Here is a 27635-nt window from a genome sequence, read left to right on the forward strand (position 1 = left end):
GTGCTGCCACCCGGTGGAGGAGAAGGGAGGTGCAGGGACCCGGAGTTTTTGGGAGATCCTGCAGGCCCTAAGCACCAGTTGTTGACCCCGTCCCCTGCACGAGGTGGCACTAGGACTAAAGCCAACCTCAACCAACTCTCAAACCTGTGCCTGTGAATCGTGGCCCCTCCTTTGTTCCATGTGGGGCAGTGCTATCTTGAAAAGTCCCACAGCAACTCTTGCCAGGGAGACCTTGGGTTTCTTACACAGGCGAGCTGGCTGGAGGCTTATAGAGGCTAAGCTGGATTTGAACCCAGATTCCAAAGCCTCCAAAGCTCATTGTCTTTTCACCAACCACAAATGCAGGTCCTTGCTGGGACTGCCTGGCCCCTCCTCACCCACTGGGACCAGCCTATCGGTTTCCATCCATCCCTGGACTACGTGCCTCCCCAGGGTTTCCTGCCCAGAGACTGACAGGAGCTCCAACACGTCCACTGGGCATGAAGTTCTGTTCTCCGCACTGGATTCGTGGGCCTTCCTTAGCGATGGCAGGTGCTGGAGAAGTGACCACCAACCACCGGCAAAGTCTCAGGGTCCATCCACAGGGGGACCTAGGAGCCCTCGAGGACCCTCTCTGAGCCTGTTTTCCATTTACAGAAATGGGCCCGTCAATCCAAAGATCCTTTTCAGACCTCAGTGGAAGGAGGATCTGGCCCCCTTTCTAGGCAATTCTCAAATTCCTCCAAGTTCCATTTTACATATAGACCATTCACTTGTGAGTTAGAAAGGAAGTTTTAAAGAACTAGACATTTTGTGTCGCTATATAACTGCTAGTGAACTTAGGTTTTTTTCCCCAATTCAAATGACTTTTGGTATATTACATTTTTTACAAGTTGTGACAAAATATATATAACACAAAACTTACTGTTTTAACCACTTTGAAGTGTGCAACTCAGCGGCATTGATCACATTCCCAGTGTTACATTACCATCACCACTGTCCATCTCTAGAGTTTCCATCACTCCCAACAGAGCTATTTAAACAGGGCTTTTCAGCTCACAGCTGAGTGTCAATTGTGTGCACACTTGTTACAGTAGCAAGACATCTAGGTAGTAACGCAGTTCGAAGAAGTCAACAACTCAAAGGCTGAGAACCTTCTGGGGTCACACACACCCCTTAAAGGCTGACAGGAAGTGATGAATTCTCTTCAGTAAGATGCACCTTGAAAGGTGCACACATTCTAGAAGCCCCTGCGGGCAGCCTATAAAGTTGTCTGCCACCCCCAGCTCTTAAGGTACAAACAAGCTTCACTCCTCCCTCATCCCCAGCCACCTGTGACATTTATCCTTGGTTGTGAACTCGCTACCCAGCGGAATCTAGAACACTTCCCCATTCCTCTGCCTCCCTCCAAGTGACCTTTTTTGGTGGGGGGGTCATCAATGTGTATTTCTAAGGTGTTTCTAATATGTAAAAGTACCATGCTGTGTGGTCGCTTTTTCTCTTGGGTGCATACTTGGCATGGGAACCACCAGGCTGCAGAGTACAGGAACATCCCATTTTCAAGTTGATGCTAATTCCAAATTAATTCCCACGGTGGCTGTACTCACGTCCACTCTGATTTGGGACATGTTAAAGGACCCACAAACTTACCCGCAACTGCTTTGTCAGGCTTCTTGAGTTTTGCCATTTGAGTGGGTGTAATATAGTACTTTCTTTGTAGTCTTGATTTACAATTCTTTGATTGCTGAGGCTGACCATTTTTTGCCCATATTTCTGCTTCTGCAAAATGCCTGTTAATATTTTGCTTGTTTCTCTGAATTGTTCCTTACTGATGTACAGGAATTCTTCATATACGCTTCATCTTTTCTCGTATGTAACTTGTCTTCGTTTTATGTTTTGATAAATTACTTAGTGAGCATAGTCCTAATTTCAAGAATATAATGAGTATGAGAATGATTCGTACCAATGCCAAGGAAAGATGAGCTTCTCCACCAGTAACAATTGTATTAACACTTACTTTGTCTCCCACAGAGAATGAAAGAACAGGTACAGGAAACGAATTTTCTCTAGTGCCTGAACTGAAAACCAAAGAGCCCGCCGCTGTGGGGTGCACTTCTGTTTGTGTATTTAGTATTTTACAGTTAAGAGTGTGGTTACAGATGGGGGAAGAGATTAGTAGGTTATAATTAAGTACATAGTCTTCATTATTTTGGTTCATTTTCAAGATACAAAATTGTAAAAGGAAAACTCTGATCCTAGGGGTGTTTATAAGCCTGGTAACCGCACACAAGTGAGAAAGTGACTCAGACATCTCAAATGTTGTTAAAGATTGGCCAAGAAAACGCAAGACAGAGCAAGGCTCCTCACCAGGAAGGACACGTGTGGCCAGGCCCAAGCCAGCTGCTCCTCGAAGCACACGAGCAGCAGCCTGCTGTCTGTCCGCAGTCTCCCTTCGGGGGTGTGAGACTGACTCACTACCTTCTACGCAGGGAAGACCCAGTTTGGGGAGCGTGGGGAGAACCAGGTGGCAGCCATCTGTGACATGCACCACGGGCTGCTGTCCGGTATGGACGATCCTTCAGAAAGTTCCGGATGTGACCCCACCTATCTCTCCTCCCGATTTCCAGCAAGAACACCGGTGAGAAGTCCCACTGGGCAGACACCGAGGAGCCGCTGAACCGAAAGCAGGCCGCTGGCCCCGTTCTGCAGACCAAGCAGCCCCGGGGCCAGCATAAAAAACGCCGATTATAATAAGGCTGTTTTTAAAAAGTGACGAGTCTACAGAGGCTGCTGCGGGAGGACCATCTCATGACACAGCAAAGAAATGCTGCTTCCAGCTGGAGCGGCTTCAGACTGAAATCCATCCGTTCTTCTTGCTCTAGATCTAGACTTAACCTCTATCAAGTCAGTCTCCTTCCTTGAAAAAACCAGGCTCTCCTTAGAAATTAGGAACTGGAAGTGGACGCTAGGTCACAATTCCCACACCTTCCTCCTGCACCTGAACGCACGGCTCCCGACCTCCTCCCAATGCCTCCAGCTCGCTGAGACCTCCCCGAAGAAACAAGAGACTTGAGTCACGATGGGAAACCCAGGTTCCTGGAAGTCGGCAGTGGAAACTCGTCCTCTCCTGGGACCTGGAGAAACAATCTGGCCTCTGACAAAACGGACTCCGAGGTAAGCACATTCCTAGAAACCTGAGCCCCTTGTTAAACGGGCCTCACTTGGCACTCCATTAAATTTTGTTTCTCTGAAGCCAGTTCAAGAATAGCACAGAAACCAGATGTCAACTGTCTAAACCTATCTCCGGACACTCACATAGTTGGTAAAAACTTTTATGAAAATGACCCTATTTATTTAGGTGCTTATTTGGGCAAAGAGACCGTCCCTTCTTAATTCAGTTACTTATGGGTGGAAGACAGGTATTAAAATGCTTTCTGTAATATGTACTATTACGGAAGTATTACACACCAAGGGAACTGGTGATTGTGAGAAGAAACCACTGCAAAGTTACAGCAACATCTGTGGAGAGGCAGGAAGACAGCTGCAGAGTTTCACTTCTGAATTATTGGGAAACTGAGATGATCCTTTCAAGGGTCTGAACATCCCACAGGACCTTAAAGATAAGAGTCCAAAGGAACTTTGGAAAGAAGCCTCGTAAGAGTTGGATTCCAAGCCTCTGGACACCAGCCCCAGAAAATCCCTCCAGGAGACCAAGCCCCAGCTCCTCAACTTAGGCCGAGAGGGTCTGCAGCCCAGGGACGCTCCTCCCCCTTAAAGAAGGCACCAGTCGGCATCAAGTCCCCTCCTCCAAGCACTCTCGGCTGGAAAGCAGCTGAAGTAAGTAGTCCCTCAGGCACTGTGGGAACAGGACCCATCCTCCCCACCTTATTTCTCCAGGTTAAGTTGCAGTCAGGCTCTGCCCTCAAGGTAAGCAAATCCAGCACCCTCCCCACCAGCCAGGCCTCTCCCAGACATAGCTCAAAGCCCTTCACCTTGCCCACTGGGTCATAAAACCACCTAACTACACAGCAGTGCCTCCTCAAACAGAGGATCTGCTTGCCATGAAGTAAACACCCATCACTGTCATGAGGAACACCTAGAATTTCTTCTAAAAACAAGCAGTTATCTTAAAAAGTCCCTTTACTTGAACAAAAACTATGGCCACATCATACGCAAGATTTCTGTTAGAAAAATTTCGTTTAGGAAATTGGGGGAGGGACCCAAGAAAAAAGCTGGCATCTCACTTCTAATCATCACTAGCTTTTAAAATAATTTCATAAATCCTGTAATTTCCAAAAGCAAGGTGTTTCTGACTTATATTAACAGTACTTAAATTTGGACACTGTTTTCCAAATTTAAAACTGTTAATTACACAAATAGCTAAAAAGAGTTCAAAAATAAAGACAAGCATTAAATATTACGTAAGGTTTTCTTTTATTTAAAAGATCATTCACAAAATACCATATCCATAGATTTACTTTCTGTCATATAGCTGAATGTGTTAAGTGTTTGGAATTCCATTCTTACATTTAAAAGTCAACTGGATTGCCCAAAAGTTTAGATGAATTGGTTTTCTTAATCTTTTCCACACTGAGGATGTAAGTAGGTCATCTGAAAAGCATCAGGTTTGATTACGACCACATAATGCATGTCTTTCTTAAGGTAAGTACTGGTGTTACACAAATGGTTCTTATTTCAGAAGCAAAAATGACAGGTGGAAGGAAAGGAGGGAGAGTTCTGTAAATTGCTGAGACCCGGTGACAAAGACAAAGGAAGAGAAGCCGAGGATTTCAGCCAGTGAGGAACTACTTCCAGGCACACTGCGCATGCCCCCAGCCCTCCAGTCATGCTGGTGAGGGTCTCTCTTCTCTGGGGCTCTAGCTGAATCCAAAATGCTCTCAATGGGACGGAATGGGACTCATATGCTAAAGAATTTGTTCACACATAGGCGTTCAAGCTTAAAAGCTATTACCTAGCTGCCTAGCCCTGGGTAAGTGCTGAACTCCGTACGTGGGAGTCAACATCCTAAAGATGAGACTTAGTGACCGACAGCCACCTACCAGTTATTTCAAAGCTCTTGACAGCTCTGCATAGTAAAATTCTCAATTCATCAAGCGAAACAGAGTAAAGTGCCAGATTCTAGGCCCATTTCCATTCTAAAATTAAGGGATGGTGGGAAGCACAGTATCTCACTGTTCCTTATACCAGGGAACAGATAAACACAGGGAGCAATGCAGAACACAGAAACAACAGGGCTGTGAAAGAAAGCAGTGTCTGCCCCGCGGATTAAGCCCAGCAGAGCTTTACCACCTACGACCCCCAGAGCACGTCTGCCCAGCGGGAAGGAAACCCGACGGCAGTTCGCTATATCCAGCCACACAGAGGAGCCTCTAATACAGCTAGTGAAAGCGGGAACCAGTTTGGACATGGTATCAAAATAGCAATAATAAACCAATTTATCTTCTACGTGCACTCCCCACCAACACTCCGCATTATTCTCCTTTCAGGTTTAGCTGTTTGAAATGTGAGCCTATTCTGCTTGAATATTCCATCTGAGGAGAGGGTAATGGAGACAGGACTGCCTACAAATAGTTACAGGGAGGAATTTGCAAAGATCAGGTATTTTATCCTTATTTTAAAAACAATTATGATGTATGTATGATGTTTAATCAGCTGTATGTTGATCACAGCTGAATAAAGACAAGGTGCTATCCAATTTGTGACTTCTGCTTTTTTCCTGGAAGCCACAGCAATACAGAACTCCACATGCAGGTCAGAAGAGAAGCACGGAGAAAAATGAAAGGAAACGACCAGAGACCGGCCAGCGCAGCAAGGCTAAAGTAAAGAGAGAAAAAAAGCAAAGGAGAAAAATGAAGCAGCACTTCAATCCAAAGAACCCCCCATGGTGGCTGCCTTTGTCCCTCTAGAGAAACTCAGGTGCTGGAAGGAAACAAGGAGCAAGAAGGAAAGAGGACAGAAGGAAAATAGGAAAGGAGCGGCAGGAAGAAAAAAAAAAAAAGCACAAAACAGGCACTAGGTAGATACAGCAAAGCCAAGAATGTACTAAAAACCACTTGTTAACTGCGGACATGCACTCACAAGCTCTGTTTCCGTTGTAAGAAAGGAGGACAAAGGTCAGGTGCAGGATCGGTAACTGCAGGGCTGCCGGTCCGGGGGGCTAGCCAGGCCGTGGTCTCGCTCCAACTCCCCCCACCCCATTCCCTCCCAACCACAAGCTCATTCTTGCTCCTTGTGAACAACTTCCTCTCTGGGCCTGGCTCCCCCGAAGATAGCAGAGTTGGGATTGGCTACTTGATTGAGGGGTGTTGCAACTGTTCGAGGTTTAAGCTGGAGCCGCGGCCTCTGTGCTCTTTCCTCTGGGGAAGAAAAAAAACACAGTAATTTACAAACATGTCATAAATGACGCCCCCAGCCCTCCGTTTACAAGTCATTGTCATACCTTCTGTTGGTTCTCTGAAATCCATATTGGACCCTCGAAGGGGAGGGCCATCTCTGAATCGACTCCCCATTGGGGGGCCTGTTCGCCGGTCACCTGGGCGACTCCCTCCCCTGCCTCCTAAGAAGTCATCCCTGAAGCCTGAAGAAGGAAGATGACATTGAATTACTTTTAAAACTACCGTCTCAAGGCTGATTACATAGCTTGTGTGAATTGTTTGAGTTCAATTTTAAATTCTTTAGTTTGTCCAGCATCAGAAGCTTTTCCAAAATAAAGTGAATCAAATATGAGTCCAGATGTGAATCTGCTGGGTAGTTTCAATGCTGACACTTAAAAAAAAATAAACAAAAACTCAGAAGAGAAAAATAAAACGAGTTGCTTAAATAAATTCTTAGCTTGCAGGAAAAGTTCGTAAGACTATATTCGAATATGGCTTAAAACAAAACAGAAATCCTCAAAGCACATTTTATTGTTTTCTAATATAAACCTACACAGTTATTAAAAAGATAAACCTGAAATTTAGAAGTTACAATTTAGAATGCAATAATCACAAAAAGCTAGACATGAAAACAAAATAAAAACATGAAGTCACCTCTGGGTGACACTCCCCATTTTTCTTTCTGCTGCATTTCGGGTTTCAGGATCCTAAAAGCAAAGCACCTGCGTGTAAACAAAGCTGTGATCAGGCCCACTCCTTTCCCAGAGAGGGCGCCAGAGAGCAGGAACCTCACACCCAACCCACACCTCTGGCTGCAAAGCATTCTCCACACTCATTTGCGTACCTGATGAAACAACTACCAACAGAAGTAAACTGCGTCTCACTTAGAATTAAGAGTAAACTGCTGCATAAGTACTGCACTCTGACCGACTGCACCACTTGGGGCTCACACTGTACAGCACAGGGGATACATATGTACAGCATATTCGATATCTTATAGTAGCATACGGTGAAAAAGAGTATGAAAATGAATGTATGTATATTCATGTATGACTGAAGCATTGTGCTGTGCACCAGAAACTGACACAGCATTGTAAACTGACTACACTTCAAAAAAAAAAAAGTAAGAAAAGAAAATAGTAAGTTGCAATTCTCAGTGTGAAGAACATTTTCTCAGTGAATTTTAAGAACCGAAAGACTCAGTTTTGTGTTAATTCAAAGTCACGGTTGGGGGTTAAGATAAATAATGGTTTAATAATACAGCCTATTTAAGTTAACTTTCAGTAGAAATTTAAGAAATAAGATTGTAATTAAATGAGTTTGCCCCCTCTGATTAAACTCCTAAAGGTGACTGGTTTTACTCACTCCAAGGATGGTGCCATTGCTCAAAGCTTTGTGGGACCTTATCACTAAGACCCCTGAACCGGAGGAACAGTCTAATACACAGTCGATTCCCATTACCCACAGGTTTCATGTTTGCAAACTCGTCACTAAAATCTATTTGTAACCCCCAAATCAACACCTGGGGCCTTCTGCCATCATGCAGATATGCACAGAGCAGTGAAAGACACGCATGCGCCCAGCTGCAGTGGAACAAGGCAACCTCCTGCCTTGCTGTGTCAGCCCAAACTGTAAACAAGTGTCCTTTTCACAACCTGCTTAGTGCTAGGTTTTTTGCGCTTTTTTGCCTTTCATTGGTGATTTTTCTGCTTAAAACAACACCCGAACACCAGTGCTGAAGCACTGTCTAGTGTTCTTAAGTGCAAGAAGGCTGGGATGTGCCTTGTGGAGAAAATACGCTTTAGAGAAGCCTCATTCAGGCATGAATTACAGCGCTGGGCCATGAGTGCATTGCTAATGAATCAATAATCTATACTAAAGTGTCTTTAAAACAGAAACACATAAAACAAGGTTATGTACTGACTGGTCAACAAAAATATGACGAGAGGACCAGGTTCCCAGGAGCCTGACATTGTACCTCCCCTAAGAGCAATGGCTTGGATTCCGCCAACAGGTGTTTGCAGTGGTTTTACAGATCGGAACTACTATTAATGTGGAGAACTAACTCTATCTGCATTGGTGGTGTTTTTTTGTTCTTTAAGGATGGCAAGAAATTTGGAAACTGATCGAGTTATCTAAACCCAGTTCAGAGACTAAGTTGAACAGTATCAATTTTAACAGAACAGGTAATGATAACAATTCTAAAATGATTTAGACCAGTAGGAGCACTGCTTTGGGGGAAAACACATTTAGACACATACAGTCAAGTACAGGGTTCTTTACAAAGTCTTTTTTAACAACCAGAGCTTATAACATTCATTAAGCAAGCTTAATTAGTATTCAAACATTTAACCTGACATTTCCCCCAAATTATACTATGAAGTGTAACCTTTCCATGTGAATATGTAAGCAAAGTTACTTCTCTTCAGAGATTAAATTTTTTAAAAAATATGCACTTTTTTATTTTTTAAATTTTATTTATTTATTTTGGGGGGGAGGTAATTAGGCTTATTTTTTTTAATGGAGGTTCTGGGGATTGAACCCTGGACCTTGTACATGCTAAGCATGCACTCTACCACCAAGCTACACTCTCCTTCCCGAGATTAATTTTTGCTACCAGTGTTTAGCATAAAACATATCAGCTCATACCCACACTGACAAGGCACATAAATACAACTGCTACTTTGTCCAGGTTCATGAGACAAAGCACAGTGGAGAAAACATCAGCATACATTAGTATCAAGTGACAACCTCACTGCAAAATCTCTTATGATACAAGCAATGGGAAGACTGAGGGAAAAGCAAGGTTTGACATTAACAAATATCTTTTCATCAAGTCTGATGACAGATTTATAAGACGCACACTATTCATAAGAATCTTCTGAGTTTTTTTTACAAAGTTGAATTTAACACACTGCTTACTTCTGCTAATGGGATTTTCTTATACACTTCTTTGTAATTTTTTGTATTATTTGAATTTTTTTTTAAATAAGTATGTCATTTTTTTTAAAAGCATCATTCTTTTACAAAGTAAAAAAGGTCTATTTTCACAAGTACTTTATAGGCAGCACTCCACCCTGTGGGCACTCCTGGCTTTAGGTTACCACCAGAACACCTCAGTTTACACGGGAACTGGTGGGCAGCAAGGTAGTTTCTCTGGCTATATTCACTATACGTCTTGCTTAAGAGTAAAAGCCCCACCTAAGCCAGAAGCAGAAAGATCCTGGTTCCTTTGGTAACCTCCATGGTCCCAACGCTATGAGCTTACTGTACTATTTCTAGTATTAGGGAATATAAAACTGGCAGGCAGGTCAGAGACCACCACTCATTGAGCCACTAACTACTGCTACACCTGGGATGGCTGTGAGAAGACATTTGTTGCATGTTTCAATCAGAGACTAGCTTATACATAAAATTACAGGTTTACTGGATTATACTGTACTTTTATGAATAAGCTCATTTCTGATTGGCTGTAGGACTTTTAGGAATTTAATTATTCAACAGATAGAAATAGTCATCTGTTTAGTACTGGAAATGAAATTTTTAAAAATTTAGACTAAAAAAAAATTGAGACTCACAAGACTAGTTCTTCCCATACTTACCACTTTATACTGAGTTTTGTTTTCATGGGGAGAGGGTGAAGGGTGGGTGGGAGCACTAATGTTCTCATCTCATATAGTGGCAAGGGCAGATGATCTCAGGTTCAGAGGAAAGAAAACAAACTTGTTTTTCGTTTTCTGCCTTATTGTTACAATGGACATTTTTACTATATACGACCTTTCATTACTTAAAAAAAAAAAAAAAAGTCAAGAGATGAAGACATGTTAAGATCAACCCTTGAGCGCTTAGGCCTGGCATGCAAACTGAGCTCTTGACCGACACAAGGAGGCATCCATTGGTCTGTTTTGGTAAATTAAGAAAGGAATGATCAAGTGGATTATGTCCACCATTAAGGGTTTATGAGTTCCATGCCCTTCAAGAAAGGAAGAGGTCACCAGGACTATCTTTTACAATCTAATAGGGAGCCACAAGGAACCATTACTATGAGGCTTTCTGTAAGCTTCCAGAACCTCCACACTACTTCCAGAAGTGTTAGTACTTCTTGTGTCATACAAGAACCAAGGGATTCCCATGGGCTAGACCCTGAGAAAGACTCAGTGTGAATTCAAGGCACATATGAGAACAGTAGGCTCACGAAACGTAACAAAATAAGGTGGATCAGTCTAACTTGCCCACAATGTGGAACCTTTCAAGTCCTACTCCAAACATTTAGGTTCTGATGGAGGCTTATTGCATGCCTGGGTACCTTTTAGGAAAGTCTCATTTGTGAAAGGACTAGTAGCAAGGTAGTCCGACCAGGCGGGCTACTCACAAGAAACGTACAACAGCAGCAAGGCCACTGAAAAAGTAAGTGGTGATACTTTAAATACTGATACCGGAATTGAAGTCATCCCGGGAATCCCATCCACCTCTAGATTCTCGAGAGCCACCCATTCCTGAGGATACACAAAAAAGATAAAGTTGAGGTCGTATCATTACCTTGCTGCACAAACATGGATAATTCATTGGGAAGATGTATAAAACTCATGTGATGGGAAGTTCAGTGAAATTATGAGTTTTTGCTGCCAAGAGGAAGGAAAAAAACCCAGGCTTGCAGAAGCATCATCCATTCTTTCTAAGATTTTACACATTTTTAAAAGCTCACAAACACCTATCAGACCTATGAGGTAGAGTTCTATTAGTAACCTTCAAGAGCTGTAATCAGGGGGTATACAGCAAGCTTTATGTTCAGTTGTAGAAGAACCAATCACCTCTGTCATCTGGTCCACCTTTCCTGAATCCAAAGCCGCCTTTATCTTGTTTTCTGCCTTCTGCAATGTCCACACGAAGTGACCGGTCACCCAAGAGCTAATGATAAGGGGAAAATACTGTAAGTATTGGCAAGAAAAAAATCTCAACTACTAACATGACAGAGAAAACCTGAATGTACTTACTGCACCATCGTACGTCAAGGCTTCCTTAAGGGAATCTACCTCATCAAATTCTACATAGCAGAATCCTGTAAAAGAAAACAAACCCCAATTTCCTCAAGGAATTCCGGGTTAAGGTAAGACAGGATCCCTGTCTACACCATTTCCCTACTTCAGAACTACTACGTTTGTTGCATCTAGATGACAGCAGACTTGCAGAACCTGAAAGAGCATATTTTACTTTTTGATAAATAGAACTTGACTGGTATTCCTCCCTCTCAATTACATTCCCAGAAAGTGCTAATCATATAGGTACTGAAATAGTAGCTGTGTTTTTATAAAACTTTCTTCTTCATGTTTTAACCATATATAAAAACCCTTCCTGGGTCACTGAAGAGCTGTTAGTTCTGACTTCTGAATGACTTTAATATAACCTAGTTGGGGCTTTTAGACACAGATCTCAAATCTGACACCAAACGTGCTTTGAAGGAACAGGCTGAAGGTGCCTATTACTACTCAGATAGCTGGTATAAAATCTGCTTTACAAAGCTGAAGAATACACCCTTGGCAACAGGCGCATCCTCCTTGGGATGCTAATTAAAGAGAGCTGGCCTAGGTGCAGGCACGCTTTGTTGATAACCCAAGTCCCTGATGCTAGATTCTGACACAGACCTGTAAGAGAACACTTCAGGCAGAGGAAAAAAAAAAAAATGCATCCTCTCTCACTTCGAACCTCTTTTCCTTCTACCTGCAACACTCTGGTCTTGCTCTTTCCCCGCCTCTGGGTTACATCTGGGTTAAGCACTCCCCCAGCCCCATATGCTCAGACTGCCCCCTGTACCAGTGCTCCCCACCCCCCACAGCCTGTACCCCTATCCTGTATGATGATACACCACACCTTCAAAGCCCGCTAGACTGCAAGTGCTTCAAAAGCCCGGGTCCAAACTTTTCTTGTTTACCATTTGCTCAGTACGTACTTACATAAAAAATGTACTGCTGGGCTGGACAGTTCCCCTCTCCCCACATACCCTCCCCTCCCCATCATGCCTTCTTCCCTAAGTGGATCCACTGTCTAGTGGAATTGAGAAAATCACCTCCATTCAAAGACGTAACAACAGCAGCCTAGTCACACCTCCCACCACACTCCAGAGCTGCTGTAACTAAAGATGCCCTTCTTTGAGAAACTCTAAAACCTGCTGCTACTGACTCAGCCCAAAGGCTAGCTCATTTTTACCTTAAATTTGAATTCCTAATACCTCCTAGCGGGCAAACCAGGTGGGACTCACTTTTATAAGCTTAACTGATATATTTGTTTTCACTGATCCTTTACTATAACAAGGCCTCAGATTCTTGAGTCAGAAAGCTTTTTATTTTTTTATTTTATTTTAGAAAGCTCTCAAAATGACAAAAACACCACCTCTCACAGCACCTCTCAGGGAGCAGCACCATCGTGCACTTCAATACGGGGCACATCTCCCTTCAGGAAGCCTTGAGAGCTAGATGATAATGGCCATTGGATTCTTCTTTCTTACTCCTCTGCTCAAGTGCCCTAAAGAGACTAATCTCTAGACACTAACTTATTTGAAATTCAAGCCAACCCTTTCCCCAAACACATGCTCTAAGTCGCAAATGTACAGCGACAACACGTACTAGGTTATCTTTTGAATTTCATAATAAACAACTAGATTACGGGAAAATCATAAAGAAAAATGCAAGAGTCGGCCAACGTGAAATGCACCTGAAAAGTCCAGTTTTACCTGTTCATTTCTCTCCTGCTAACTCTTTTACTGGCAGAAACAGGATTGCTAGATAGGACAGGCGAACTAGATTTACTTGGGCACATGCCACATATTTCCACAAACTAGACTATGTATAAAACATGTTCTGCCACGTAGAATGGAAGGTCTATCAGTTAAAGGGCTAAGTTTATCTCAGCTACATGAACCAGGCAAATACCTGAAATATTTTTCTTAACTAAAGCCCTCTGGTTCACTAGCACATTTTGGTTTAGACCCTTACCCCTTACAATAATGTACAGTAGAAGTTCCCCAAACTCACCTTTAAATTTGTCTGTGTCTTTGTCTCTGACTAGCCGTACACTCCTTATGCTGAGATCCTTAAAGATAGCGTCTATGTCGCCCTGAACAGTATTAAAAGGTAGATTTCCTACATATGCTGTGTAGGGGGGCTCTGTGGGCAGCTCCTTCTGGCTACGGGAACCATGGCCACCAGCACTGCCGCGGGACCTAGGAGGGGAAACAGACAGGATTCACGTCTGCCCATGTGTTCTTGCCCCAGAGCAAGGCCAAGGACAATGTCTCTCACTCAGTCCCACCACCCAGGCAAAACACTACTCTCTAAAGCATTCAACAGCATCTTCTTGAAATGACAGATTATTCCAAAATATCATTTATGAAAAAGGTGCCTATATTTTGGTGACAAAAATGTCCACAAAAACATAGAACCTATGTAAATAAGAATCTATGATTTCCCTGGAAAATCAAGTCCAAATATAACATCTTCCTAAGACAAATGCTTCTCTCCTGTTTACTTAGAAAGAACAGAACCTAACTAAGCCAATGCCCTCCCTCACACCAGTAATACCAACAGAAGAGGGCTGTCCACTAGCGCACCATGTTTAGGAGGGAATACTGAAGCTGCTAAAGTTTAACACACCCATGATACAGTTGCTTCTTGCTATTGTCTGGTTATGGATAACAAGAACGCTCTACTAAAAATTTTAGATCTTGTGCCGCAAGTACTGTGTACACACTCCTCTCCACCCCTCCATGCAGTGCTTCACTGGGTCCTCAAATATAAGATGCATATTACTAATTCACTTAAACATCAACGCCATTTCCTCAGCTGAGTTAAGATGTTTACTTAACCATGGCTGCAGCACTTAAAAAGTGGCAAAGGCAGGACCTTGACTCTACCACAGCATTGCAAATATGCAGAGGCACTGGTTTAAATCCAAGCTCTACCACATACTTACTCCACACCAAATGACCTTGATGAGTTACTCAACTTCTCTCAAACTCTACTTATTTGGAAAATTGGGTTAATACTAAAACAGACCTTGAATGATTGAGAAATAATATACGATGTTTCGTACACTGCCTGACACACTGTATTCATGCGTTGAGTAACAATGACCATAATCACTGTCATCTACAATCTGAGGTTACACATGTTTAATAAAAAACTAATGGGGATCATTATAAACATTCGTCAAAACCTACAGAAGATACAACACCAAGAGCGAACTTTAATGTAAACTACGGATTCTGGGGTGTTAAGGATGTTGTCAGTGTAGGTTCACTGACTGGAACAAATGTACTACTCTGGTACAGATGTCAGTTAATAACAAGGGAAGCTGTGCCCCTGCACGTGTGAGGGCAAGGGGTATATGGGAACCCTGTACCTTCTGATCAACTTTGTTGTGAACCTAAAATTGCCCTAGAAATAGCCTATTAAAATTAATGAATGGGAAGGGGAGCTCTTCTCTACATCAATAAGAATGTCAGCTAATAAGTATGGGAGGAAATCATGTAATTAGAAAATCAGTACTCTGTAACCACTAATGGAGTACTGACTGAGGCAAGGCTCATCAGTGGATGCCAAAGCTACTGATAAAATTAATCTGGCCATCACCACCATAACCAGGTAACTGAGTTTATATCACTACTAATGAGACAAACTTAACACGATGTGCCTTCTATTTTGGCACGAATTCTTCAAATATGTCAGTCATTAAACAGAAAAAAGGCAGGGGGACTAATGAAACATGACAACCAATGCTACCCGTGATCTTCTGGATCCTGGAACAAACAGCCATAAAAGAAAAAGCAGAGAGAGAAATTTCAATCTGATGTGTATAGATATTATTTTATCAATGGTAAATTTCTTAGGAGTGATAACTGGTATCAAAGTGAGTAGAATGCCTCTCTTCTCAGGAGCGACAAAGTTTTTTTTAGGAGTGAAGTGTCAGGACAACCATTTATTACCAAAGGGTTCAGCATAAAGGACATGTGTGCGTGCACGAATATTTATAAAGATAAAGCCAAGTGTGAATGAAGCCTGTGAATCTACCAGTGTCCACCATCCTTCAACTTTACTGAAGATTTGAAAACTTACAAAATAAAATGTTTGCAGAATAGAGAAGGAAAAAAATTTTAAAGAGGGAAGTTTTTTTCTCTAAGAGACATTTAAAGCAAATGAGAATCTTCACATCAAAGATCTGCTCGAAGTCATCCTTCCTTTCTTTTTCAGGGGGTATATTAATACCAGGTCTTGCAAAGTAACTTGGTTTTTTAATTAATATATTGCTAGAAAGTATCATGAAAGAAATTCCACATCTTCTCTGACACAAATTCCAGATATCTTAAATATCTGATAACAAAAATCATTCTTCAAGACAATACTTTTCAAAAATCAGAATCAGGCTATGGTGTAATTCTTAGATGGCTAGAATTTTTAAGTTTAACAATTCAGACTTTTGCTGCTTCCCAATAGGAAATCCTACATTCTGCTCTAATACCAGAAAAATAGGTTTCAGGTGAATGACTTTCTATTTCAATAATAAAACCTAAAATATTTTGAATATGATACTTTGGGACTGAATACTGAATGTATAAGGTACAGTAAAAACATTTGGAAAATTGTCAAGAGGATGAATTATAACTAAAAGCACTTTGAATTCATTCATTCATCATTTATTAAACACATGGTGGAATACAGCTCCTTGCCCTCAAGTAGCTTACATCTGAGTAGCGCATAAATAACACACAAACAACAATAAACGTATACATGCATGTTTTCCGTATGTACATAGATACGTAAAAACAAATGGCTACAAGGATTTTTTAAAAACGTAATGTGAAGGTAAGGGTTGAAGAGATGATAAATTGGGCAGGTGTACATTTGATGAATCAAGAAAATGGAGGCAGGAGGCTTGCTAAAAGGGCACGTGAAAACTTACGTAGAGTGCTGGACACAGAACAGAAAAGACGGGGTCAGACGACCTCCAAGGACAGAAAGCTATGAGAGCCTTGATATGAACTGCTGCCCAGGCGAACACTAAGGAGATGAGGGGGCACTAGTAAGAATGCAGTAGGTTAAGAAGCCAGCTCTGTCTGGCTTTGTGAAGAAAGAAGAATCCTGCTTCAGGCAAGCAGTATTTTAGCTAGAGATGTGGAAATGGCTAACCCAAGCCCATCAACTTGGTCATTTCACCCTAGCCTCTCAAAACCAATGGCTTAACACTCGATTGTTTTTATTACAGAAAACAGTCCTAAATACTGCCCAACCTAATGTGGTCAGTTCCACTGAACTTAAGTGTTTTTTAGCTTTCACTGAGTGGTTCACTGAAGACATCACAGCGCACGCAGTGGGATAGGCGATATCCAGGTAGATTTCAATTTATTCACTCTATTAAGTCTACAATGTGCCGGTAACTTGTGAGACAAGGGTGAAGGAGACAAACCTCAGAGAGTGTGTATGCATGTAATAAAATGATACATTCTGTCACCAATCAAGTAAAAAGTTAAATATCAGAAAATTCTTTGAGCTAAGATTCTTATGTGATACCTTTGACACTAATTTAAGGTTAGAGGGGACTATTATCTAAATAAGTTGTGTTATATGAACGCACTTTCTAAAACAGGTTAAAAAAACACAGAAGACTCATGTGACATCTTAGCTTGGTGTAGGACCTTGTCCAGATCACCTCTGTACCTCAGTTTTCTCACCTGTTATTTTATAAATATTTCAAATCTGTTATAGAGTTTGAAATTGACCATAAAAACACTTCATTAAGTCTGATTGCTTTATAAAAGTTTAATAACAAGTCTAAAGTGTTACGGGTTGACTAAAATACGCTTCAGGCTACACTTCAGCAGGAGCAGGCTGACTAACAGCCACAGATGTGAAACAGGCAATAGACAAGGCAAAGCTGCAAACTCCCAGGCCACATCACCCCCACCACTTAGCAATGGTCCTCCCTGTTCATCACTGGTGCCCTTAGGGACAATTTATTGATTTTAAAAACAACATAACACAGGTTTTAAAGCAATCATTACATCCTCAGTAATTTAGGAAATTCAACTTTCAACTCCAAATGTGATAAAAATCTTAAACAGATAAATCACCTTCCTTCACTCAAATCAATGAAGTTATCTGAATGTCTAGTAAATATAGAGCATAGTATTGAGGACTTAAGACTCAGTTCCTACCCTCAAGGAGCTGATAACTGAGCTAAGGAGGCCCTGGCAACTAGAAAGGAAACATCACTTCTCAAGTAAAGTACTCCAGAAAATTCAGGAGAGAGCAATGAGCACTGTCTCTGTAGGGTGGAGCAAAAGAATCTTGGATTCTATTTTCCAGACAGCAGACAGAACACCGAACTCTTTAAGATAACATGTGAATAAGCAGAGCTATACAGGAGTGAAAGGAGACTAAAAGAAGAGTGACTATAAGAAAACAGAAAAGAGAAGAAATTGTTAGGGCTGAGGTTAGCTCCAGTAAGTGGAGGAAACAGAAAATTCCTGAGTATAAAAAATAATAAAAAATAAAGGACACATGCAGTTGTTTCTGGGAAAGGATTTTACAAAGATTTCTAGGCGCATTAGAAACTATACAGTATTTAAATACTGTTGTCATTCTTGAAACTTTAAGACCAGTGTCAAGATAGCATGACTACAGAGTATTAAGCTCTCTTTGGTATCTGGAACATTAGGTGCTCCTTCTATTACTTCTGGGTGGTACATTAGTCTCATTAGGGCTGATTAACAGCTGAAGTCTTTCAAACTACAGACTGGGAGAAATTATTTGCAAATGATACTACTGACAAGGGCTTAATTTCCAAACTACACAAACAGCTCATACAACTCACTAACAAAAATAAACAACCCAATTAAAAAAAAACAGGTAGAAGACCTAAACAGACATTTCTCCAAAGACACAGAGAAGGCCAATAGGCACAAGAAAAGATGCTCAGTATCGCTAATTATCAGAGAGATGCAGATCAAAACTACAATGAGGTACTACCTCATATTGGTCAGAATGACCATCATTAAAAAGTCTATAAATAATAAATGCTAGACAGGGTGTGAAGAAAAGGTAACGCTCCCACATTGTTGGTGGAAATATAAATTGGTGCAGCCACTATGGAAAATAGTACAGAGGTTCCTTAAAAAACTAAAAATAGAGTTGCCATTTGATCCAGCAATCACACTCCTAGGCATATATCCAGAGAAAACTCTAATTTGAAAAGATACACACACCCCAATGTTCATAATAGCACTATTCACAATAGCCAAGACATGGAAGCAAACTAAATGTCCATCTACAGAGGAATGGATAAAGATGTGGTATACACATACAACGGAATATTACTCAGGCATAAAAAGAACGAAATAATGCCAGTTGCAGCAACATAGATGGACTCAGAGATTATCATAATATGTGAAGTCAGTCAGACAAAGACAAATGCCATATGGTATCACTTACATGTTGGACTCTAAAACACAACACAAACGAACTTATTTACAAAAGAGAAACAGACTCAAAGACATAGAAAATAAATTTATGGTTACCAAAGGGAATGGGGCCGGGATAGATTAGGATTTTGAGATTAGCAGATACAAACTACTATATATAAAACAGATAAACAAGGTCCTGCTGTATATAGCACAGGGAATTACACTCAATATCCTGTAATAAACCATAACGAAAAAATATGAAAAAGAACATACATGTGTATAACTGAATCACTTTGCTGTACAACAGAAACTAACACAATATCGTAAATCAATTATGCCAATTAGGAACTAGTGGTCTCTAACATGCCATCCAGAGACATATATTAGCAGGTATCATGCAGCATGAGGCATTATGCGAAATCCTACATAAACTCACAGTAAGACTGCCTTTATGAAAGTAACATGCAAATATGCAACAAAGACAAAATCTGCCAAGTGTGCTTTCCAAAACAAACAAAAACAATGGTCAAAATGTGTAACCTATTTGCTTTCTAGAGAATAAAAAAAAAGGTTAAGCTCTCAAAAGCCAAGCCTTTATTTCATAAACACCATTTTATACTTCCTATTATTAACATCTTACATTAGTAAAACACACTGGTTACAATCATTGAACCAGTTATCAATACATTATTAACCAAATTTCAGTGTATTCAGGTTTTCTTAGTTTTCACCTAATGCCCCTTTTCTGTTCCAGGATCCCGTTCAAGATGCCACATTGCATTTTAGTTGTAGCTTAAGCTTCAAAAAACTAGTCCAATGCAACTTGGATTAAAGACATCACTTCCAAGTAGACTTGCCCTCTGCTAAATGTATGTATCCTCCAAGGCCTTCAATTAGCATTCAAAATTAAATCCCTTTTTCTTCACAACTGTCATTACTACAGGATGCACATGAGAGCCTCTGAAAGTTTCTGGTAAACACCAGGGGCAGGGGGGGAAAGCATCAATGCTGAATTTTTCAATGAGCCCTATCTCAAGGAGCTCTCTTCTGCTGTGAATGGGATCTTAATAATTCAATTACATCTGTAAGATATGAAAAGCAATGCAGGGAAATGCAAAGTTGCTCTGAGGCAGGAACTTGTCCTGTTCACTGTTTTATCTTCAAAACTATTACAGCATCTGATACTTACCAAGCTGGAAGGAACAAAGCCACAGGCCTACTAACTACTTAAGGATTACAAATATATCCACTAATATGGACACTCTTATTTTGAAAAAACTTTTAAATATAGGAGGTTTACATGTATTCAGATTACATCCCCAATTAGGCACTTAAGTATTTTTCAAAAAAATTTTCTGGCTATGTACAACAGCAAGAAATACATTTTACAACATGACTTAATACAGGCATATATTCCTGCTTATTAACTACACATGGATTTTTTTTAAAAGTTCGCCCAACAGTACTAACCCATAGTATAATGTAATATTCTCTATTCTATTTCATCTTAAAAAAATGCTTGTCAGGATCCACTAAACTGATTTCATCATCTACCAACAGGGCACAGCAGGCAGTTTGAAAGCCTTGTTTTAGATGAGCAGTGAATATAAAAAGGACTTCTGGTTTACAGTCTTAAAGGTAATTTTTCTTACTAGGAAAACGGTATTTATCACAATGTACTAAAATTTTGGACTCCCACACATCAATGAAAGCAAAAAAAATGGGTTATTAATTTAATAACTTCATATGGATGAAAAAGGTTACTCAATCCAAAAAGTTCCAGATTTTCCAGAGGAAATGAAATCTTAATTTAAGCTATTTATTGGTCCTCAGAGAGTACTGCCACACAAAAATCTGTCTTAAAGCTATGGTGTAGATTATACCTATGGACTAGTTTTGAACTTTATAGGCCAATAATTCTTTTTTTTCCCAAAATAGGCGGCTTATTATTTGAGATTTGACATTCCACATACCACCAGCTCCATTTCATTCTAAATGAAACTTCACATTTTCAGGTCATGTTGGATTTGATATGATCCACAAGTAACTCACAACTACACAATTTATTTAAAAATTTCAATTATTTTTAGATAACTACAAATTGACATAGATGGACCACCATTTAAAACCTAGAATTCCAAGGCATTCAGTCAAAGCTAACAGCCCTTCTCTTCCTCATTTAATATTTGAAAAATCATAAAAAATCTAAGTAACCTATACTAAAACATATGTATTAAAATATAACATCTAATACTTAACAATTTGCCAATATCAAGTTTTAACTTACTGCTACCTCACATGATAGTTACAAGAATTAAGTGTATTAAAAGTATCTGCAAAATAGCCACACATCCTCTTTTTAAAAACAAATAGCCAAGAGGATGAACCTAGCAATTAAGAGTTAGTAGACACAATGACCAAACACAATACGCAAACCTTGTATGGCTCGATTCAAATGAATCAGCTGTACATCAAAATTTATGACCTAATTAGAGAAATCAAAATATTTACCAGGCTATTGTTATATTAAATTTTCAGATGTGATGATATCGTGGTCATATTTTAAAAAGTTTTTACCTTAGAAACTCATACTGAAGTATTTTTAGATGAAATAAGATAGTGACATCTTTTGCTTTAAAATGATTCGGAGGCTGGGGGGTATAGCTCAGTGATAGCGTGCACTTAGCACGCACAAGGTGGTCCTGGGTTCAATTCTCAGTACCTCCGTTAAAACAAATAAACCTAACTACCACCCCTCAACAAAACAAAAAGAATTAAAAGAAAAAAAGAAAGTTAAAAAAATCCAGAAACACGTGTGGGAGGAAGGTAAAGCAAGGAGGTACAGATGAAGTAACAGTGGTCACCTTTTAAAAAAGTGGGTGGTCAGGGCGGGAAATAAATTAGAGCTGTTTGGGATTAACAGATACACACTACTACATATAAAATAAACACAAAGACCTACACAGGGAGTATAGCACAGGGAACTACATTTGATTTCTTATAATAAGCTATAATGGAAAAGAATCTAAAAATATATGTGTATATGTATGTATATATATACTAAATCGCTGTGCTGTACACCTGAAACTAACATGGTAAATAAACTTCAATAAAAAATTAAATTAAATTAAATTAAAAAGTGAGTAATGGGCACATGGGGCAGGTAATTAACTAGATTGTTTTTAAAAAATATTCATTTCCCTCCCCACAATTAGAAAGATAAATGAAGCAGGGATAGCAAAATATTTTATAAAGTTATAAAACTGGGGAACAAATGGAGCATTGCTTAATGGGTAGTTTAGGATGGTGAAAAAGTACTGGAAATAGTGATTACTGAACTGTAATCATTGTGAACGTCAGTGCCACTGAACTGCGTATTTAGAAATGGTTAAAATGGCAAATTTCACGTTATGTACATTTCATCACAATAAGAAAAAATACTGAGTAATGGCTAGATGGGGGTCTGATATAGTTCCCCTATTAACAGAAAATCAGTTAAAGTGATGAATGAACATGATTTTTGATACTGTACAGTGAAACGTGACAACATTTCGAAGAGTTGCGTAACTCACTGAACTGGTATTTTCCAAATGACCAATGTATCATGTTAACAAATGATGCACTGGCAAAAGATCCACTCAAAATCTAAGATCAATCTATGGATTTTAATGTTTAAGTATGAAAAGTATGTAGTTGCAACTAACCTTTATGGAAACTACCATCTGTCAGAGTTCTGGTATAGCAGCAATTGAGAATTATCTACAAATATCTGAAAAGGCCCTTAAAACAGTCCTTCCATTCCCAACTACTTATCTGTGTAGGGCTGGATTTTCTTCATATATATCAATCAAATAACCTATTTCAGGAGTGAATATAGAAGCAGGTATGAGAAACCAGCTGTCTATTAAGTCAGCTTTCAAAAAGCTCCAAAAATGCAACTGATTATTTTAATTACAGAATAGTGCAGAGTAAGGGAGATCACCATCTCTGTCTACCCTTTACTGGAGTACAATGTAAGTGCCATGTTTCCATAAATATCAACACACCGGAGCACATCCAGAGGATCCTAACAAGAATAACATTTTAAAAATCATGACATGGTTGGCAAATTTCAAAAAACAAAAACAAAAACAAAACCCCAAGGACATTCAATCTGAAGAGACAACTTAGACATTAGCATTACAGCTGTTAAATGCAATCAAAATCAAAGGGTCACTTATTTCATGCCCTAAGTGTGCAGGTCTAACCAGCTATACAAATGATGAAAAGGCAGAGGCACAGCATGCTCTTCTGCCCAACACTCCTGTTTCTAGGGGAAGCTGGAAACTGGAAGATGGATCTGATCTAGGACTGACAGCCCTCCCTCATCCCGCCCCCACCAAATATTTTGGTTTGTATGTTCCAAGTTTCTGGGAGGACTCCTTGAATTTGTGTGACGTCTTCCCAGAACACTAAGGTTAATTTCAAATAGAAATATAAAATTTAAAAGTATACTAAGAAACTTTTTTAGAAATCTCAGAAGTATATTAAATATTCCATGCATAAATTCCATTAAAAATAAATAATTTACAAGAACAAGTTACTTAGTACTCATTTATAATACTTATGGTACTGTAGTCACAAAATGCTTTATGCCTATAAAATGAACAGACTTCTCTTTAATTGGCTTTAGAAATATAGCCAGGAAAGTAAAAACTCACTCTAGTTAACTCTCAATAGAAATTTTCCCACTCTTATTAACTCCAAAGGAAATATTTTAAGGATTAAAATACTATAAATCAACAGCTACCAATTATTAGGTATTTTTATGTACCAGATACTGTGCCATGCACTTTAGAGGTCTCATTTAACATTCCCAACAGCTCCACAGCAGAGTTTCTATCTTACATGTGGGGAAAATGAGGCTCAGAGGTAAAGGAATTTGTTCCAGATCACACAACTAATAACAAAACCGAGAGGATACTTAAGCTGTGGCCTGCCTGATTCTAAAGCTAGGGTTTCTGCCTGAACTATCTCTCAGAGACCTCTTGGTAAAACCAAGTATTTGCATTAACACTTTGCACAGAAGACAATGATTTGGAATCATGTGTTGAGAAACTGAGGAGTGGAGAGAAGGCTGACAATAAATCCACACAACTTGCCGTGTGATAGGTAAACAGGACTTAATAAGCCTTTCAACACCTTTACGGATCCTGTTATCAGCAGAACTAACTAGTTTTTATACACTGCTTTCTTTCCCATTTTAAGTCTTAAAATATACTCAGACATGTACAGAGATGCCAGGCTTAAGTCTTACAAGCCTCAAAAGTTAGAATTCTAAACCCCCAACTGGAACCTGATAAAGAATATTTAATTTTGTAGTTTAATCAATTTTTAGCAGGTACTATTCTGGCATTATCAATTCTCTCCAAGTTCCAATTTAATTCTCAGGATTGATGCTAGTTTTAGGTTAAGCACTCAAAAGGCCTTTTGCAGTTAGAAATGTAAAATCAGTATTACTCTCCACTTCACTGCCAATGGCAAATGAAAAATTGGAACCCCAGAAAGATAATTTTGCAAATTGCAAAAACAAAATACATTCAAGATCTGGTACAATCAACTCCTGGCAATTTGGAATTTTGTTTTGACTTGCTTTCTGAGCAACAATGCAGTCCCTGGTTCACTCCTCTGCTGCTGGGGACATGCCTCTATAGGCTGGGAAAATAAAGCAGTTGTTCCATATTGACAGCTGCACTGGTTACCACACACAGCTACAAAATAAATTTATAGGGAATGTATAATTATTAAAACCAAGTTTTTAGATTCTGACTGTACATTTCAAACCTGCTACTCTTTTGACCTGTGACCCAAGCTGCTTACAGAATTGAGACATCTTATCCAGCTAAGGTATTTTAAATGAAAGAAAGGTGCCTTACAAAAGTACCAAACAAAGCAATACATGACCAGCTTTCTATAGGTGATAATCTTTAATGCTTCAGCATTGTACCTGAACATAAACAGTACTGAAACATATACTGATGTGAACATAACTCAAGTATCAAAATCATCATTTAAGATGGTTATCCTATTATCTTGCTAAATTTCAAGGATTCCCAATAACTGATAACTTTTGATCTAATGAAATTAAAATAACATTAACCATCTGGAATAGGATAGCTTTGTACAGACCACACCACTAAATGTCTTGGTCCTATGTGCAGTTTCCGGCCCCACTACAGACATTGACTAAAAGAACACACAAATTCGACAGTTTTTAAAAAACTACTTTTAGGAATCTTAACAGTATTTCCTATGTACTTTTACATGAACGTGAAGTCAAATGGTTTATTCCAAGAAGGTCAGATGTAGAAGGTGCTTAACAGTAAAGGGACTATTTATCAGGAAGCTTAGAAGTACCCTGTTAGGTGCTACTCTCTTCTCTCATACCAGTTTTTGGAGTACATCTGGGCAGGTGGCTAACATTTTCATTTGTCTCTTGACAAATGAATAGATCTTATGAGAATTTTACTTTTGATCACTTTTATTGTTCAAAGCACTCCAAGTGTTAAAATTTGACATCAAGTCTAACTTGAACACCTCAAGTCACCAAAACAGCTGGTAAATTTGTCAAAAGGCAGAATTTAAAATAAAACAAAACCCAGACTCAGTATAATAAAACTAACTTACTGCAATCCCAAACCAACTAAAACTCCTTGGATCTGCCTTAATATGAACTACTCTAAGAGTTTTCCTGGGTGATGAATGAAGCACAAACCTGATGTCTAGAAACCTACCCCAAAGGCAGTAAGTTTGCATGTCATCCAACTTCTATTTCCTTTTTATTAGCAAATAAAGTATTCATTGAAATAACAGGTGGCTCTCTCTCCCCCAACTTCCATGTTCTAGTGTCATGAATGATACCGGGTAACTCCAGCACCCAAACAAGCTTTTATTTGAGCCATTCCTAAACCAAGGTATTAAAAGGTCATTCTTCACCAAACAAAGATACTTTTGGGGCTGAAACCCAGGACAACTCAGTAGGTACCATTGTGGTGTTATCCTGGGAAAGTAATCCTACTTTAAATCACACAAAGGCCAAGTATGCCCTTGACAAATAGCAAGATGTTTACAGCCTATCTTCTGAACTCTGTATGAGGTAACTTACGTTTAAAAAAAATTACCCAGGACATGTTGCTGGAATTAAACACCATTATCCTTTTAGCCTGAGATTTTTCTCTTAAACAAGGTGCCTCAATTATATACAGCCTGTGTATGACCAGAATCAGAACGAAGCTAAATGCGATTCCTTCTCTAAGTCAGAAAGAGAAACTCGGGAGAATAACACTTTCTGCCAGTAAGCACGTAGCACTGGTCAACTCTGATCCAAGAATACAATGTTTTGATGTATTTGTTTTGGTGGGTCTCCCCACGTCCCGGGATGAATCAGACTACTCCTGGGCTCCAGCCGCCAAATCCCAGCCTCACACGTAAGTGGAAGAGAATCACCCCCGTCTGGGCCTTCCGACCTTACCCAGCCCGCTGGCCTCATGGCGAAGAGAGCCTGAGCGCCTACAGCGCAGGCAGACAACAGGAAGCCGTCGCCGGGACCGGGACTGGAGCAGGGCAGGCCGCGGCCCCCACCCCCGCGCTGCAGCACAGCCCCGCGCTGGCCCAGCCGTACTGGGGGATGGGGCTGGAAGCGGTAACTCGCCCTCCCGGGCACTAAGCGCCGCGGCGGCCTGGCCCTGCGGCCGCGGCAGAGGAAAGACGACACGTCGGCGGGGGCATAGAGAGGGATCCGCCCCACGAGCAAGACCCCGGGAGTCTAACCGCCGCCGCCCCCTCCCCAAGCGCGCCATTTCCAGGCCCCGGCCCTCCAGGCGCCTCTCCCAGGCCTCCTCCAACCCAGCCGGGCCCCTACCGCCCGCTGCTCCGGGTGAGCGCGGGAAGGCCGCCGCCCCGGGGCCCCCGACCCCGCCCGTCTCCCGCGCCCGGCGGGGGCCCGCGCACGCCCGCCTCACCCTCTGCCGCCGCCGAAGCTGCTGTAGGCCCGATCGTCGTAGGTATCGAAGTCCGCCATTTGCCGTCTCCGCTCCGAGAGGAACCAGGGTGAGCGAGGAAGGACCCCGCAATATAACTCCCCCCGCCCCGCCGCCGGGGCTGTCCGCCGCGCCGCCTGATCGCAAATTGCACGCACGCACGCGCACGCGCGCGCGCGCGCACGTACGCCGAGCCGCGCCCGGCCTGGGCGGACGGGCCTCTCCTGGCCTGGCGCGCTCTGCGGCCCACGTGGTGCGGCGGCGGGTTGGCCCGGCGCCTGGCCTTGCGTCCCCGCCCATTGTGTGCTAGCCCTGCGGCTTCATCCGCAGGCATCTCCTGCCCACGCCCCGCCCCACCCGTGGATATGAGCCTTGTCCTTCCTCCGGAATGTTAGGTGGCTCCCTTCGCGCGCTTTGACCGGCCTCTCTCCGGGTTGTCCTCGGAATCTGCGACCTGCTCCCTGCGCTTTCTGTTGGCTTAGCTTTTCGAACTCCCAACCTAGCAGGGATCCCAGAGGCCTCCTTCGCTTGGCCCCTACTCCGACACCTTCTGGTCGAAGGGGTCGCTCGCTAACACCAAAGTAAGGGCCACCTCCCCCAGGGCGGAGACCCTACAGAGCTAAGCATGCACAGGGAGCGAAGGGCCTGGAAGGGTGAGATTGGGGTCAGGATCCGAGTATGCGCGACGATGGGGATGCTATTATGAATCCCGCCTTCAGGGGTCAGGTCCCCGCCTAGGTATTGGTGGTGGTGAGGAGGTGTTGAGATTAGTGTAGGTTGTCATTGAATCAG

At 41.2% G+C, this 27635-nt stretch overlaps 1 protein-coding gene across 3 annotated transcripts; it reads right to left on the reverse strand.

Annotated features, from left to right (window-relative positions):
- Nucleotides 1-4394: 4394 nt before the first annotated feature.
- On the reverse strand, nucleotides 4395-27063 carry EIF4H (eukaryotic translation initiation factor 4H). Of its 3 annotated transcripts, none has more exons than XM_072943095.1 (7): nucleotides 26826-27059; nucleotides 13403-13590; nucleotides 11369-11433; nucleotides 11186-11282; nucleotides 10811-10870; nucleotides 6440-6577; nucleotides 4395-6356 (listed from the first exon to the last, which is right to left on the reverse strand). In XM_072943095.1, exons 1-7 carry the CDS (start codon nucleotides 26882-26884, stop codon nucleotides 6217-6219), a joined length of 747 nt encoding a protein of 248 aa, XP_072799196.1. In that variant the 5' UTR covers nucleotides 26885-27059; the 3' UTR covers nucleotides 4395-6216. The 3 variants fall into 3 exon arrangements, with proteins under 3 accessions (XP_072799196.1, XP_072799197.1, XP_072799198.1); XM_072943097.1 differs by lacking the exon at nucleotides 4395-6356 and adding an exon at nucleotides 7029-7096 and having other exon boundaries at nucleotides 6446-6577; nucleotides 26826-27063; XM_072943096.1 differs by lacking the exon at nucleotides 10811-10870 and having other exon boundaries at nucleotides 26826-27055.
- Between the last annotated feature and the right edge of the window lie 572 nt (nucleotides 27064-27635).

This window comes from Vicugna pacos, chromosome 18 (assembly GCF_048564905.1).
Source record: "Vicugna pacos chromosome 18, VicPac4, whole genome shotgun sequence".
Classification (NCBI taxonomy): Eukaryota; Metazoa; Chordata; class Mammalia; order Artiodactyla; family Camelidae; genus Vicugna; species Vicugna pacos.